Genomic DNA, 17,722 nt, shown 5'->3' with positions numbered 1-17,722 from the left:
AAAGTCAGTTTCCTTCTCTTCGTTTTCTCCATCCTGTGTTCACCTACTTGTGCCTTAGGTTACTACACAAGCTTTGCTGTCTACCATAGTTCAGTCATCCCATTACCCTAAGTAGTAACAGTAAATGACCAACAAAATGCCCTTTTATTCATGCCTTACTCACTGCAAGAGCGAAGCTGCTATGGTATCACTCAGGGCAATGCAAGCTTTCTTTTTGTTTTAAACAGAAAAATATTGCTCTATAAATTCCATAAAAAACTTAGACATCATCATAACAATTTCTGTAGGAATTATGTGACAATTAAATTTATTTTGAGTAGTTTTTATAATATGCCCAAACATTTATTGTGCAAGGCAGGCAACGTGAGACATTTTTTATGTACTTGGTTGACAGCTGACCTTGTCATAAACATGAAATAAAGCATTCTAAATAATAAAGCTACAAAATACATTGAAGGAATACTTAAAAACATGTTAGTGGTTTATAATTTGTATCTCTTATAAGCATACTATTACTGAAGAGTATTTGTACATTGACTTATGGCTATTGAATTTAATATTAACTCTGTTTTTATGGGTATTCAGCTATCACCATTAACAAAATGTTAAGATTTGGAGAAGATGGCTCAGCAGTTTAGAGCATTTTTATGCAGCCATGAAGACTGGGGTTCGGATCCCAGGACCCACACACCAAGCTGGGTGCAGAATGAATACCTGCAACTAGAGCTCTAAGGAGTCTGGTGCTCTGTGCACGTGCTTATGCACACATAGACTCAAAAAGACACACAAACTGACCAACTCAAGAATGACAAATGTCTCTTCCTTTTTAAGGCTATACATAAACGACATGGAGAAAGCATTATTTCATACCTACAAAATGTAATTCCTGTGGCTGCCACATTTTTGCTTTGGTCATCAGTTAGATTTCTTCTCTACTTAATCATCAATTTTAAAAAGTGTTTAAATCACAAAACTGATCAAACCTTTGCCGATTTTGGTGTCAGTGGAAATGCTTGAGTAGAGGAGCACTTGTTTCAGAAAGCATGCTTTGTCTTCTCTCGATGAGAGTTAGTGTAGTTTTGGCAGGGGAAGGTTTGCTCTTTTGTTTGTTTGCTTGTTTGTTTTGAGATAGGACCTCTCTGTGTAGTCTTAGGAGTCTTGGAACTCTCTCTGTTGACCAGGCTGATCTTGAACAACTCAGAGATCCACCTGCCTCTGCCTCGTGAGTGCTGGGATTAAAGACATGTGCTTGTGTAGTTACTTTCAAAAGCTCAAAGTAAAAAGACCTGTAAGTTCTTTTCTGATCTGTCTCTTTTTTTAAGTAGATTTCTCCCTTGAAGTTAGATGGTGTGGGAGAGATAGGTAAGGCTTCTGGAGGCCTGGTGGCTGAGTTGAGTTCCAGCACTGCCATTCACTCTGTGTGTCTGTGGCAGGTCACATGTGCACCCATATCCTGCTTACAGCTCACCACATGAAGGTGAAGTAGCAGTACTTTTCTCGTAGGGTTCCTGTTAGGATAAAGTACACACTAGTTCCCGGAACACAGAAAGCACTATATAAAGTCATTATTGTTGCCCAATCTAAGGTACTCATATCACGTGTTCAACTTATGAAATGTTATAAATTAAGCAATCCAGAAAATAAATCATAAAACGGAACCTACTGCCCTCTGAGCCCTTCTCATGTCCTCTAGTAGCCACTGCCCCTCGCCAAGGGTAACTACTGTCCTGGCTTCTCATTAGTTTTCCTGAAAGCCATTGGTACGTCATACTCTTCTGAAGTAATGAGAGACCGTGGGGCAGCATTTTTGTTTTTGCTTTTCTTTAAGCAAAGACTTTATCTATTTGCTGATTCCTCTCTTAACACAGAGCTTATGTTTTGGCTTCTAGGTTGAAAAAGCTCCTTGAACAAGAAAAGGCTTACCAAGCCCGCAAAGAAAAAGAAAATGCTAAGCGGCTCAACAAACTGCGAGACGAGCTGGTGAAACTGAAGTCCTTCGCGCTGATGCTGGTGGACGAGAGGCAGATGCACATTGAGCAGCTGGGCCTGCAGAGTCAGAAAGTCCAGGACCTCACTCAGAAGCTGAGGGAGGAGGAAGAGAAGCTCAAAGCCATCACCTACAAATCCAAAGAGGACCGCCAGAAGCTGCTCAAGTTAGAAGTGGACTTTGAACACAAGGCCTCGAGGTTTTCCCAGGAGCACGAGGAGATGAATGCCAAACTGGCTAACCAAGAGTCTCACAACAGACAACTCCGCCTCAAGCTGGTGGGCTTATCGCAAAGGATTGAGGAGCTGGAAGAGACCAATAAAAATCTTCAGAAGGCAGAGGAAGAGCTCCAGGAGCTGAGGGATAAAATTGCCAAAGGGGAATGTGGGAACTCCAGCCTCATGGCCGAAGTGGAAAGCCTGCGGAAGCGTGTGCTTGAGATGGAAGGCAAGGACGAGGAGATCACAAAGACGGAGGCCCAGTGCAGGGAGCTGAAGAAGAAGCTCCAGGAGGAGGAGCATCACAGCAAGGAGCTCCGCCTGGAAGTGGAGAAGCTGCAGAAGAGGATGTCTGAACTGGAGAAGCTGGAGGAAGCCTTCAGCAGGAGTAAGTCGGAATGTACCCAGCTCCATCTCAACCTGGAGAAAGAGAAGAACCTCACCAAAGACCTGCTGAACGAGCTGGAGGTGGTCAAGAGTCGAGTGAAGGAACTGGAGTGCTCGGAAAGCAGGCTGGAGAAGGCTGAGCTAAGCCTCAAGGACGACCTCACGAAGCTGAAGTCCTTCACCGTGATGCTGGTGGACGAGAGGAGGAACATGATGGAAAAAATAAAGCAAGAAGAGAGAAAAGTGGACGGCTTGAACAAAAACTTTAAGGTAGAGCAGGGAAAGGTGATGGATGTAACGGAAAAACTAATTGAGGAAAGCAAGAAGCTTTTAAAACTCAAGTCGGAAATGGAGGAAAAGGTGTCCACTCTGACAAAGGAGCGAGATGAACTGATGGGTAAGCTGAGAAGCGAAGAGGAGAAGTCCTGTGAGTTGAGCTGCAGTGTGGACTTGCTGAGGAAGCGGCTCGATGGCATCGAGGAGGTAGAAAGGGAAATAAGCCGAGGTAGGTCGTGCAAGGGGTCCGAGTTCACCTGCCCGGAGGATAACAAGATCCGGGAACTAACGCTTGAAATCGAGAGACTGAAGAAGCGTCTGCAGCAGTTGGAGGTGGTAGAAGGGGACTTGATGAAGACAGAAGATGAATATGACCAGTTGGAGCAGAAGTTCAGAACCGAGCAGGATAAGGCAAACTTCCTCTCCCAGCAGCTAGAGGAAATCAAGCACCAAATGGCCAAGAACAAGGCGACAGAGAAAGGAGAGGCTGTGAGCCAGGAAGCCGAGCTGCGGCACAGGTTTCGGCTGGAGGAGGCTAAAAGTCGTGATTTACAGGCTGAGGTGCAGGCTCTCAAGGAGAAGATCCACGAACTGATGAACAAAGAAGACCAGCTGTCTCAGCTCCAAGTCGACTACTCGGTCCTTCAGGAAAGATTTATGGAAGAAGAAAATAAGAACAAGAACATGGGACGGGAGGTTCTCAATCTGACCAAAGAGTTGGAGCTCTCCAAGCGCTACAGCCGCGCTCTCAGGCCCAGCGGGAACGGCAGGAGGATGGTGGACGTGCCGGTGGCCTCCACCGGAGTGCAGACCGAGGCGATGTGCGGAGACGCTGCGGAGGAGGAGACCCCAGCTGTGTTCATTCGCAAATCCTTCCAGGAAGAAAACCACATCATGAGTAATCTTCGACAGGTGGGCCTGAAGAAACCCATGGAACGATCCTCGGTCCTCGACAGGTATCCCCCTGCAGCCAACGAGCTCACCATGAGGAAGTCCTGGATTCCTTGGATGAGAAAAAGAGAAAACGGCCCCTCTACCCCACAGGAGAAAGGGCCTCGGTCGAACCCAGGGGCAGGGCACCCCGGGGAACTAGTCCTAGCACGAAAGCAGGGCCAGCCTCTGCACATCCGTGTGACACCGGACCATGAGAACAGCACTGCAACCCTGGAGATCACAAGCCCCACGTCTGAAGAATTTTTCTCTAGTACCACCGTCATTCCTACCTTAGGCAATCAGAAACCAAGGATAACCATTATTCCATCACCCAATGTCATGTCGCAAAAGCCCAAAAGTGCAGATCCTACTCTCGGCCCAGAACGATCCATGTCCCCTGTCACAATTACTACTATTTCCAGAGAGAAGAGTCCGGAAGGTGGAAGGGGTGCGTTTGCAGACAGGCCCGCGTCTCCCATCCAGATTATGACGGTGTCAACGTCTGCAGCCCCTCCTGAAATCGCTGTCTCTCCTGAATCCCAGGAAGTGCCGGTGGGAAGGACTATCCTCAAAGTCACCCCAGAAAAACAAACTGTTCCAACCCCTGTGCGGAAGTACAACTCCAATGCCAATATCATCACCACGGAAGACAACAAAATTCACATTCACCTGGGTTCTCAGTTTAAACGATCCCCGGGGCCTGCCGCTGAAGGCGGGAGTCCGGTTATCACCGTCAGGCCTGTCAATGTGACAGCAGAGAAGGAGGTTTCTACTGGCACAGTCCTTCGCTCTCCCAGGAACCACGTCTCTTCACGACCCGGTGCTAGCAAAGTGACCAGCAGTATAACTATAACTCCCGTCACAACGTCCTCCACCCGAGGAACCCAGTCGGTGGTGAGTAGGGGAGGACCCAGGGCAGAGTGCAAGCAATTTGGGGAGTAGTGGGGGGCAGAATGGAAGCGTGAGGAGGAGGGGGCAGAACACATAATTTAAAATTACAGCTATGCCTTAGCTTAGGTGGTAAATATTGGTTACATGGGAAATCTGAGGCAAGTAAAATTGATTGTTACATTGTTCTTTCATTACTACATTAGATAAACAGGCTGAGTACACAGTAGACTAAGAGACCTCAAGGTGTATTATTAACTCTGGTTGTGAGGTCCAGCAAAAGTTCTCATTTCTTAGAACGTAAGAGATTCTTTTTTAAAAAAATTATTGATTCTTAGTGCATTTCACATCACCTATTCTGATCCCACTCATCTCCCCGTCCCCTCACAGGTGCCCTCTGCCCTTGCAACCTCCGGCCCCAAGCAAAACCAAACTTAAAAGAAAAATCAAAACCAAAACAACCAAGCAAACAAACAAGAGAGAGAGGGAGAAGAAGCTGTAATGTGGCCGTTTGAGTCACACAGTCTACCCTTTAGTTCATTCATTTGTACTTGCAAGTGTTTACTGCAAGTAAGAGTCATGGGTCAGGCCTCTGGCTTCTGCTGTTGTGGAGATCCTGTGTCGTGGAAGTCCTGCGGGGGGTGGGGGGGCAAATATCTTATACAGCAGCCCGTACCTCTTAAATATTAATTCAACCTAACAGGCTAGAAAGTGTGGTTCTTAGCTCCAGAACACATTCTATAGCTTATATGGAAATCTCTCAAAAGCGAACTCATGATTTAAATACGTGAGTTATGACCCATCTTCCCATATCCTTAGAATCGTTTACACTAGTACTCTGTGCACAGAATCAAGGCAGACTTTACAGTGTGACCCGGCCATTGTTTCGGCAGCAAAGCTTGGAGTGACCGGCTCCACTGGAGTCAAACGGCACTCAACGTTAGCCTCCTCCAATGCTGCTGAACGGCTTCTCAGCAGGACAAAGCGTAGCTCTGCTGGGCGAGGTCTTGAGTCTTTGCACTTTGTAAACACGTAGTGGAGGAGTAAATTGTTATATTTAAGAGCAGATTCTTTTGCTGTGGCATCTTCTCCCCATTTCGATGTTCAGGTTGAAAATCTTACCCTCTGACTATCGCCTAACACTTACACACAAATAAGATTTAAAAATGATTACATATGATTTCTCAGGCCTAAATGACGATGGTCCGTGTATTTTGGTAAATTCAACAAAATACAATTTAGAGCGACAAAAAGCTTTAGGAGACTGCTCTTAGAATATAATTAGTGATGCTAGTTCATTTGGATAGTCGTTCATTTACTTTTTACTGAGCCTCAGCCCCACTTCCACTGTGGTGTGGGGCGCTGGTATGTAGAGATCTGTAAATGTTCCCGAGTCAGTGAGGCAAGACTAGGGGGACTTAATCGTCCTATGATAAAGTTATGCACAAAGGAACTACCAAAGGGAGCGTCACTTGTCAGAAGGCATGGGAAGGAGCGTATGAGGTATAGACAAGCAGAATGTGTGAAGGCATGGCCCTACGAAGGGGCCTGGTGTGTTTGTGGCATAGAGAGTGATCCTATTGTCTTGTAGCAGTGGTCCTGGGGGGACAGACAGGTGCAGTATATGCAAACACACTCAGGGATTAGGCTTTGGCTTATGAAACTTGCATTTAGTTTCTCTGAATAGACAAAGGGAGCCACTGAAAAGTTAATGAATGAACCTGAACGTATTTTACATTATTTTTGAAAGATACTTCTATCAAACATTGAAAGGACAGATAGGAGAGAACACAGTCTAAGGACAGGTGCCATTTCAGTGCTTTAGACTCAAGGTCGTACAGGATTAAAAGGTGACGATGTAGATAGGGCCACACTGAAAACAGAACTGAGAACCAGGCATGGTGGTATATTCTAGTAATTCTAGCACTCAGGAAATGGGCAAGAGGGCTGTGGGTTTCAGACCAGCCTGGACTGCACAGTAAAAACCCATCCTAAAAGGAAGGGGAAGCCAGGCAGTGGTGGTGCACGCCTTGAATCCCAGCACTCAGGAGGCAGAGGCAGGTAGATCTTGGTGAGTTCAAGGCCATCCTGATCTACAAAGCAAGTTCCAGGAAAGCCAGGATTTTACAACGGAGTACATGCAGAGGGTGGCTCAAAGGGTTCCTGTCTTTGCTGTGTAAGGAGATTTGCTGGGGATGACAGCAAGCAGTGTAACAGTTTCTGAGATGCCTGTATGATGCTGTCCATGTCCAGTGAGTAGTTGGAAATTAGATCTGCACTTCAGAAGGGTCAGGAGGCAGTGTTCTAGGGCTTGGATGCATGGAGTTACAAGCAAGGGGATTCTCAGGGTGAAAATGGAAACCTTAATAAAAGAGCCGAGACTAGGACGTGGTGACACATTTGGAGATAGGCAGGGCCGAATGAACCATCAGGAGAAGAAAGAAGTCATCAGAGCCTGGAAGCATTGGTGAGACTCACACAGAGACCAAAACCATGCACTGTGAGGAATGTTGTAGGAAGGTGGATGTGGTCAGAGTGCCAATTAAAACAGAGAAGTCTGAGGTCACAAATAGGTGAAAAGGGCCACTTCCTCTGAAGTGGCAGAAAGGAAGGACAGTGGCATACCTCTAAGAACTAGATTGTGAGGTCATCTTGCATAGGGCTGAGAAGGTGAAGGAAGGGTTGAGAGGGAAATTCAGCATAGATGTTTCAAGAAAGGGAAAAGGGAAGGATTCAGAGCAGGTTAGAAGCCAACTCCAACTTTTTTAGTCGTTTTCCCTGGGATGGGATTGTTGCGGATGCTCCCTGGTGGCAGGAACATGCTAACAGGAATCACTGGGGAAACTCACCAATATATCCTTTTGCCTGTGTTTTCTCTTACAGTCAGGACAAGATGGGTCATCTCAGCGGCCTACACCCACCCGCATTCCTATGTCAAAAGGTATGAAAGCTGGAAAATCACTAGTAGCAGCCCCAGGAGCAGGAAATCTGACCAAATTCCAGCCTCGAGCTGAGACTCAGTCTATGAAAATAGAGCTGAAGAAATCGGCAGCCAGCAGCACCACCTCTCTTGGAGGCGGGAAGGGCTGAGGGCAGTGGCTAAGGGGGTGTGTTGCCAGGCCGCTGCCGCTGTTGTGGAAGCAAACCTTCCTCTGTTTGTGCCAACCTTTTATATGTACTGCTAATTTAAGTTTGAAGGATTTTGTTTATAAAACAACCCCCTAATGGCTATCGTTTTTCCTATGTTGTGCATTTGTTTTAATGCAGGGAAATAGAACTGATAAGCAGAGTTGCTGTTTGCTGAATGTTTTGTGGAAGACGCTGGTCCTGAGACAGGGTCTGGCCGAGTTTAGTTTTACTTCTAGCATGTGGCCCCATCGAATGTCGCTCATCAGTTAAGAAGCCCTCAGTGTCTTCACAAGTGAGGCTTAGGGGCCACGTTACGTCCTGCTGAAGGCTGGCTCCCAAAGTTTCTAATTGTAAGCCAACTTTCACAGACTTACTTCTACAATTTTTTTTCCAAAAAAAAAAACTATTTTGAAATAAGAGAGAGTTTAACAATTGTCATTGTACACCATCAAATCTTGAGTTCCATATATGTGATGTAAGGAAAAAATTCAGAGCTATCACAGGGCCTCTAAAATTTGGAAAAGCAGAAGCTCCTAGTCTGACTTCAGGAAACAATTTGAACATGAAATAAAATGGAGACAACTGTGGAATCTGAAAAAGAGAGTTTGATTTATTTGTGTGTTTGTGTGCATTCCAGAAGTTGTAACCACCTCAAACGGCCCCCAGCATTTCATAGACAATAGCTCTGTGCCATTAGAACCAGAGCTATGCCCTGTTTATGCAGTTGGTAGAAATTGGAGAGCAGTAGAATAGAGCTGCCAAGTGTCCCTTTAAAGCTCCGCAGAAATGGTGACAAGTCAAAAACAGCCCAATGCAAATTTAGACACTTTCCAGCCAAGGAAAAATTGACATCATCCCTTAATCGAATTCAATATTTTCCTCAGTTAAGTGTGGACTCTGTTTGCAGATGTAGAACAGATCGTGATTTGGGGTGTGCGTGCGTGCGTGTGTGTGTGTGTGTGTGTGTGTGTGTGTGTGTGTGTGCCTGTTGGTATGTATGGTGTGGGGAAGTACTTTATTATTACTGCCAGTTTTACTCATGCTTGAATCATTTTCTTTAGTTCTTGAGCGTGTTCTAATAAGCATGGGGCAGAGTGTAAATGGAGAATGCCGTGTGTCTGTGAGATTAACCTTGAAAAGGTGCTTCTGTGCTTCATGCTCCCGCAATCACAAAACAACTTGAGGCTGGTAGACTGCAGCTTAGCGCACCATCCTCTCATGCAGGCCATAGTTTTGCCCAAACTTCTGAGCCACATAGGTGAAATTTACAAATTTACAGTAACTACAGAGTTGCCGATTTGTACATTTTTGTTTCTGAATTCTTAAATTTCCAAAATCACACGGGACAGCGCACACTTTTGGTACTTGAGCAAGGCAAAGAGGAAAAGGAATACGTATGCTTCGTTTTCAGACTGTGAGTCAGTGTTTCATGGCAAAGCACTTCTCTGCATTCCCTTCTGTACCAGAAACCTCACACTGTGCAGAACATGGCTTGTGTGACGGTGGGTGTGGCCGCCTCCAATTATCTATACACACTTTAGGCAGATCTGTCACCAGCTGCTCATTGGTTCTCAGAGAATCCATTAAAATATGTTTAGCAACCATGTTAACAACAATCCAGAATGCTGGGTCCGGAAGGTTAAAGAGAGAGAGAGATTAGCTAAGATGTATGATCTTAGCTAATTTGCTAGTTAGAATACTGATTTGTGTTTCTTACTGACTTTCTGCACTCTAAACAACATCCAACCCTTCCAAAGACAAGGACATTCTTTGTTTTACTAGCTCCTACCTTGTGTTTGTGAAGTGTTCACTGTTAGTATTCTATGACATAAGCCGCTCAAGCAATGACAGTGTCAACTGCTGTGTTCCTTTTGACTCTGCCTTACCTTCTTTAAGTGGCTTACAATCTTAGTGTGTCTTGCTGATCTTCTCGCTTTCACTTGCCCACAGCATGGTTACATCACTTCCTCCTGGATGTTCATATCACCCTGGGAGCGTGCTCAGAAAGGCTTAAGAGTGAATGTACAGGATGTTTATGTATGTAGATCCGGCGTAGAGCCATGTACAAAGTACAACTGCTAAGAAAACTTGGCAGAACAATACACAGTCACTTCAGAAATGACAAAAAGTAACCGCCAGGAAAGTTCCTCTTTGTAATTTTAGAACCAACTGTATATTTATTGGACAGCCTTGCTTTAAACCACACATTGGAAGTGGAATACACAGGGGCTAGGAAATGGAGGATTAAATGGAGCCTGACTCCATCTTCCATGGGTAAATGTTTTTAAGATGCTGCTTAATGTGCTTTCGCAAGAGAGAATGGGCTAACAGTTTAGACTCTTTTCTCTGTTGTGAATCCTACTGTATGCTAAAATAAAAGCAGTCTCACAATGGCTGACGTGTATCACTGCTGCTTGGGTTCTGCAGTGAGAAAGTCTAAGAGGTAGGGTGCATGTCATTTCCACAGACTTCACTGTGATAATGCTTTCTAGGGGTGTGCTGGTACAACCCACACAGCTAAAGAGGAGGCCCAGGTCTTCCACACCTGTGATTCAACTGAACATATTGAGGATGTCCAAGATGGTGACAATCTGCCACACATGGTCCCGAGAATGCTCTGACATGGGATATTGCTGCAGAATGTCTGTCTGTTATATCAATGTTATGAGCATCATCTCTAGGTCATTTGCTTAAACAGAGCCACTGGCTTCCTGTCATATTGGCAGGAGGGCAGGGTGATGTGTAGCCATTGGGTATCTCGAGATGTTAGTATATTCATCAAGGGTGTCAGAGATCCCATACTTGGTTGTTTTTAAGGATGAAATGAAGACCCAGCACTGAGTCGTAGCATAGGGGATGCATAATTTCAGTGATGAAATGTGTCCTGGAGTGCAAAATGTAGAGGAGACTTGAACTTCTCATCCTTTCATAAATTCAGAGACTTCCACGCAGAGCAAACCCGTAGGACTACAGATGGGAAGAGCACATGGGGCTGTTGAGATGGTTCTGTGCTGGTCTAACATTGTAACATCCTAGCTTTTATCTGAAGCGATATAAGAAGGGAGATATGTGTGTCAGAGGCTGAAGAACAGAGGGAGGGAGGGAGAGGTTCTCTTTCCCTCCCCCTCCCCCCTTTCATAAGTGCTCTACCCCTGTGCTACACTCTTAGCCTCAGATTCTAATTTTATCTGTCATCTCTATACAGGCTATAGATACACTGCAGAACCTTCCAGTGAAGCACACCCTTCCCTTCATCTGTGCAGGCTTCCGCAGCTCCTGCTGGCTCCATCCACGCCCACCAAACTGTTGACAGCACAGTTCACGGGTCCCGCCTCCACTCTCACACTGCAGCTTTGTGCTTAGCGTTTAATTTTTATTTGTTTAGAGACACAGTTGTTAGCCACGTGCATGGGTGTGGGTAAATGCATGTGAGTGCAGGTGCCCTGCAGAGGCCAGAGATGTTGGAGCACATTGTTAAAATATCAGTCGATGGTAGAAGATAATAAAAATAGTTGTTCCTTAATTTTTCTCCTCTGACCCAAGGTTTCCCTTGGGGACATCTTCTCTGGTTCTTACCCATTTGTCCAAACATTTGTTTCCATATTTGTAAAATATCTTTGTACTCTAGTCTCTTAGTTCTAGATTTTAAATATATTATGTCTTCCTATTATTGTTTTGGTGGTGAACATTTAGGTATTTTTTTATCCATCCTTTCAACATGATTATTTATTTATTTATTTACTTGTTTATCCTTTTGGTTTTGTTTTGTTTGTTTTTGTTTTTTGAGACAGGGTTCCTGTGTAGCCCTTACTGTCCTGGAACTAGTTCTGTAGACCAGGCTGGCCTTGAACTCACCAAGATCCACCTGCCTCTGCCTCTCAAATGCTGGGATTAAAGGTGTGTGCCACACCACCATCTGGCTCACGTCACATATTTTTGATATAGTAATTAAATTCTCTAAGTGTTTTTAAAATGTGTACAGAGGAAATTTGAATATGCTTCCCTGCTGAGCCAAGCTGTGCACAAGGAGTGTGCTCTCTTCCTCTTGACACTTCTGCCAAGGAATAATTACTTTATTCTGTTTGATCTTTCATCTGTTTGGTTTCCTATGTATCTGTTTTAGTTTTCCCAAACACTCCATTTGGTATGCCAAACACTGATCAGTAATTTTTCCAACACTTAAACACAGCAGTTTTCTATTTCCTCCCCAGAGGATTTCCTGTGCAGCCCTATGCTCCTTCAGACTGGACTGGTTGTCCTCCAAGACTGCTGCCCAGCTCTTGTCTTTTTGCTTGAACTGAATCCAGACTCCTCTCCTCTCCCCTTCTCTCCTCTCTCCTTCTTTCCCCTCCCCTCCTCTTTCCCTCCTCTCCCCTCCTCTCCCTTCCCCTCTTTTTCTCCCCTCCTCTCCCTTTCCCTCCTCTACTCTCCTCTTTTTCCCTCCTCTCCCCTCCCCTCCCTTCCCTTCCCTTTTTCTCCCCTCCCCTCCCTTTCCCTCTCCTCCTCTCCCCTCCTTTCCTTTCTCCTCCTCTCCCTTCTCCCTTCCTCTCCCTTTCCTCTTCCTGAGAATGGATGCCTCAGAGGGTGGACTTGCTCTTCAGATTCATGAAGGACACTCCTCATTTTATAAACCAAAACAACCCCCCTCAAGCAGGGTTCGGCTTTAGGATGCACACTAGAGAGACTCCCCAGAAAGAGGGAGCTGATGAACAGTGGATGCGATACTAGGAAGGCTGAAAACCAGGAGATTACAGTAGCACTTTTCCCCTGTCACCAAAGCTCTGTGTGTCCTTTGGCAAATCACCTTACCGTGACTTGTGGGTTAGCCTTTTGCTAGATAATTCTGGAATCCTTCTGCAATAATATGATGACTGCACTGTATGTAGCAAGCCGCTTGCAAGAACCTGCTTTACCGCCCCCCCCCACAACAAATGATTATTTTCTGATTGGGGCTCTCTCTATTTTGTTGTGCTCTGAATATGTGATGGACAGAGCTGCAGTCACAGAGGTAGTAGGGACTGATTCGGATCTTACAGTTAAAGCTGACAATTGTCTTTATAATTTAAAGTAAACAATTCATTCTTGCATGTATGGGTCTTTTGTCTGCATGTGTGACTGTGCACTGTGTGCGTACCTGGTGCCCAGGCAGTCAACATTTCCTCAGATCCCTGGGAAAGGAAATTACGCGCGGTTATGAGCCACCACGCGGTTGCTAGGAAGTGGTTGTAAGGAAGTGGTTCCCCTCCCACTCCCCCCACCCACCCCAATTTTTTTTCGGGGGGGGGGGGACAGGTTATCTCGTTGGAACCTGCTGCTCACTGATGAGGCTTGAATGGCTAGTCAGTGAACGTCCAGGATCCAGTCACTTGTCTCTACCTCTCCAGTGAGGGACTATAAGCAAATCATCACACTCAGCATTTGGTCTGAGTTCCAGGGGCCAATTTCAGGTCCTCCTGTTTGTATAACAAGTATATCATGAACTGAGCTGTCTCCCCAATCCCAAGTCCTAAATGTATTTGGGGATCGTATGTATGTGTACTACGTGCATGCAGGAGACTGCAAAGGTCAGAAGAATACCAGATTCCCTAGAACTGAAGTAATCAGTGGTTAAGAGCCACTATGTGGGTGCGGGGAATTAAACCCAGGTCTTCTACAAGAGCAGTCTTAACCACTGAGCCATCTCTCCAGCTCCCCTAGTCTAACAGTTCTAGATTTAAAGATAGGTTTGAACATTTAGTCTGTGTGCCTGAAAGAGTAAAACCTCGGCATCACAGGCTGAAAATTTACATATTTTCCCATCAGTTAGCTTTTATTTATAGATAATGTTATATTTGAGGGAAGCAATTCAAACTTGTTTGTTCTGGGAATAGCATTCGATGGTAAAGGTAAGGATTCACTTGCTTGAAAAATAAGTTATTAGTAATAATTGTTGGTGGCTCCTATAACCTAGAGAGATGATGGCCTTATTTGGGCTGATGGTGGAGCAAGAGCTGATTTTGAAAGGAATTAAATGAAGGGTTCAATGATTATGAAACCCCAAGGGAGATTATATCATCTGGTTCAAAAGTTTTCCGGAACGAATGACAGAACTGATTATCGGAAGTATTTTTAATTAGCTGAGCTCAATCCAAAAGTAGAAGCTCAAGCCAACAGAGGAAGTTTATTGAACTTCCTATTTAAAACAGATGTTTTATCAGGATTTCTGAATGTGATAATAGGATTGTATCCCAATGTAGTTTAAGGACCTCAGAAATGCACAAAAGCAAGCAATATCTAGCTTTTCTCCTTTCTAGATGTTATATAGGATATTTGTAGGTCATTTCACACTTACCCAGAGAGCAGTGAGTTCAAAGTTGGGCTTTGAAAGCTTGCAAAGAGGAAGAAGTAAGCTGGTGTGGGTTCTCCACAGAGTCCCTGCTAGGGAGGGAGTCATGGAACAGGGAGGTAGGCTGTAGGGCAGCCAGGTGGACAGCAGCCACAAGGAAATGTTCTCTTTAAGTTAAGGTAACATTTTCTATGAACAAAGCCATCCTCCTCCCTAGATGCAAAGCCCTGAGGTGCCACCATGCTTTGTCTGAGCTGTGTGAGCTTAGAGGTTAGCTATTAGATTCGTTTGGTTGAATTTACCAGAACGGACCTTTTAAAATGCAGAGCTCAAGAGTCCTTTGTAGATATTTTGGCCGAGTAAAAATGCACACATTGCATGGGAGGGAGCTGGAAGCGGATTTCCAACTTGCTGTTAGGTTGTCCCACTCCATTGCTCAAGGGGATGTTCCTTGAATTTCTTCCCAAGTCCTATCCCATTCGTGTGGCTTTGGAATGCAAGTCAATGGTCTTTGAATTTCTCCCCAAATCCTATCCCATTCATGCGGCTTTAGAATTCAAGTCTTCTGGCTGGCTAAAAGTTCTGTGATACCACTCACAAGAGGATAGGGGCTTAGTAAGATCAGAAACCAAGCAAAATTAGGAACCGATGACATTTAATTTACTTTGCATGGAACTTATCTAAGTGTAAAAAAATAATGGGTTAGCGCTGTCTCACAGCAACATCAGAATAGCAAATAGTGTGTTTACTATGTTGCCCAAAGTTTTTTAAGGAGAAAACAGCACGATAACAAGAGAAAGAAATGGAACAATTTTAGATTTTGGTAAATTCTTGTCAAAAATATATAAAAATCCAGTGTCCTCTATATGTATATGATATTCACAATTTTAAATTTTTTTATTTCAATTAGAAAAAAAAAAAAGAAAATTATGTTGACCAGTGTCTGGGTATCGGAAACTCCCAAGTTCAAGTGTTTTTGATATTTTGAGTTTGCCAATAAGTGGTAATTAACTATGGTTATTTGTCTTTACTGTTTATTAAATACTTTACAAATTACAAGTGTCACATATATATATATACATATGTGTGTGTGTATCACAAAGATCTATATATAGAAATAGAAACTTATTGTAGAGTTGGACCTGGTCATAATAACCTCTAAGCTCTTCTTAGAGGCCGCAGGGTCTGACACTTGGGTTCTTCTCTGGGATACAAGAAAAGTCTAGCAGGAGGTGCCAAGTTTGTTACCATTGTCAACAACAAACATTTAAACAAGAATTATGTGTTTGTTTATTCCTCTACCTCTTCTTGGTGTGTGTGTGTCATATAACTTGGAAAGAGGATAACTTACAGGAGTCCATTCTCTCTCCCATGTGGGTCTTGGGGACCAAACCCAAGCCATTAAACTTGAGTCATCTCACTGAGCAATCTTGCTGGCCTCTCAACAAATACAAAAACAAAAAACATAAAACAAAATATGACTATTTAATGAACCACTTCAAAACCTTATGCTGTACAATATTTATTTCTCACAATTTCAGGTGTCAGATGAGTGATTCTTACTTGAGTTCATTTGAGATTTGGGGAAAACAGATCATAAGCAATTACAGATATTAGACATCTTTTATTATGAAGGTAAAATTTATATATAACAACCTGTTGTTTGGTAAACAAGTGTTTCTGACAGTCTATTATAAACATACACATTTACACATTTGTTGCCAGTTTGCTAATTTAAGTATACCAATGAAGCCAGGGAGTGAGATCATGATGTTGTTTCTTCTGTGTAAACCCTCGGCCAACCCTTCTCCAAATATGAATTCTGAAGTCATTTCTGTGTGGATTGTACAATGCCAGAATTAAGAGAAGGTGACTCTATGAACGAAGAGCCTTGCACACTCAGAAAAGTGTAAAAACCGAAAATATTAGCCATGCAGGGAACCTTATGGTGATTTCTGGTACCCTTATTCTTTATCCTGGATGAGAACAAGCGTTCTGAGTCCCATCCACACTAAGAATGGTTCTGGATTCCTCTCTGACATTTGTTTCTATGAGTCCTTAAGGAAGGAAATGGGAAGATGCATTGTGATGTAGTTCTTTTGAACATTCCTTGATGCATACTACATAATTTTTAAAAAAGTAATGAATATGAAATAGTACTTTAATTTTAGGTGATGATGTCTACATAATATCTTAGTAAGTGCTTTTACTTTTATGGAGTTTTAAAAAGTGTTTTAGGTCTAGAGAAAACTGCACACACACATATATATGCATATACATTTATATGTATATTTTTTAAAGCTGTGCAAATCCTTCAAATGTCTTAAGTATGAGGCATTTATTTTCTTCATCCAAACTTTGTTTAGACCCAAATTCAAGCCAAAAGGCCGAGAAAGGGAATAAAAATATCTCCACCTAGTGGCCTCCATTAGGTAGTTAATGAAATCTGAATCCAAAAGCATTTTCTGTGGAGGATCACCCACCCCGCAGTTAGCAGGAACCTATAGGTTTATGATGTAATGCAGCTTAGTTAATGTTTGCTTAAATATTAACTACCAGAGTAAAGTAAAGTTATAATAGTGTGCGTTTAGAATTGAACATAGGTGGAAATGCTAGTTCTTTCTTTCGGGGGAGCAGGGTAGGTTGTCGTGGAATGACGTCAGAGCCTTCCACATGCTAGGCAAGGATGCTGTGGTTGAGCAACACCACAGCTGCTCCCTTCATGTTCCTGGCAAATCCTGATGGAATTTTCTGCACTTACATCATTGCCGTAGGTTGCAGAGAGGTGAAGGTTTAAGGTGGAGCAAGTTTCTTGCTTTTCTTTCTTCTGCTTCGCATAAACTCAGTGTCTACAGGACTGTGTCTTCTCATCAAGACACCTTCATGCCTACTACAGTGTACCATCTTAGTACATAGTTTCAAAAGGACTGAATGAAAACTGTCATGATACAAGTTTATGAGGCCATGAAGGCTAGTATAGAAGAAAAGCCAATCAAACAATGTGATATTAAATGTTTGCAATGTGGCTGGACTGCTTTGTTTACCGAATCAGCTTTGAAATTTATTATAAGACTGAATCAGGGGGCAGGCGGGATGGCTCACTGGGTAAAGGCACATATATCTGATCCTGAGCTCCATCCCCAGGATCCACATAGTGTAAGGAGAGAGCCAATGCCTGCAAATCCATCCGCTGACCTCTACACCCACCTACTCCTGCACACACAACGTAAAGGAATATAAAAAAATCATGAATGAATTTATGGGGCCAGTGAGGTGGCTCAGTGAGAAGGGAGGTCTGTTGGTGTTTAGTTCCTGGGACCTGCATGGTGAAGGGAGGCAGCCAAGTCTGCAAGTTCTTCTGTGATCTCCGCACGTGTGCTGCGATGCATGCATACCTACACAACACACACTCGCTCAATAAATAATGTAATTAGCCGAAAAGAATACACGTAGATACAAAAGCATTAGCTAGTTATGCAAAACCAGTAGTCAGAGAGCAAATTGTTTCTTGACTTCTTTGGAACATGAAGGGAACATGTCCTTATTAACAGTCCAATCCACATGCATTGGAAAAGGAAA

General features: G+C 43.7%; 1 protein-coding gene across 2 annotated transcripts in view; it reads left to right on the top strand.

Moving 5' to 3' along the window:
• Filip1 (filamin A interacting protein 1) overlaps nucleotides 1–17,722 on the top strand; it is a 173,798-nt gene that overhangs the window by 152,435 nt on the left and 3,641 nt on the right. Inside the window, exons 5-6 of one of the 2 annotated variants that reach the window (XM_038324384.1) lie at nucleotides 1,890–4,695; nucleotides 7,573–7,630. In XM_038324384.1, coding sequence (XP_038180312.1) covers nucleotides 1,890–4,695; nucleotides 7,573–7,630 — 2,864 coding nt within the window. Of the gene's footprint in view, nucleotides 1–1,889; nucleotides 4,696–7,572; nucleotides 7,847–17,722 lie in introns of those variants that run through there. The other variant, XM_038324383.1, reaches the window with a different exon arrangement.

Source organism: Arvicola amphibius, chromosome 3 (genome assembly GCF_903992535.2).
Source record: "Arvicola amphibius chromosome 3, mArvAmp1.2, whole genome shotgun sequence".
NCBI classification, from domain to species: Eukaryota; Metazoa; Chordata; class Mammalia; order Rodentia; family Cricetidae; genus Arvicola; species Arvicola amphibius.
Note: the sequence above shows the minus strand (reverse complement) of the source record. Positions and strands in the feature narration are given on the sequence as shown.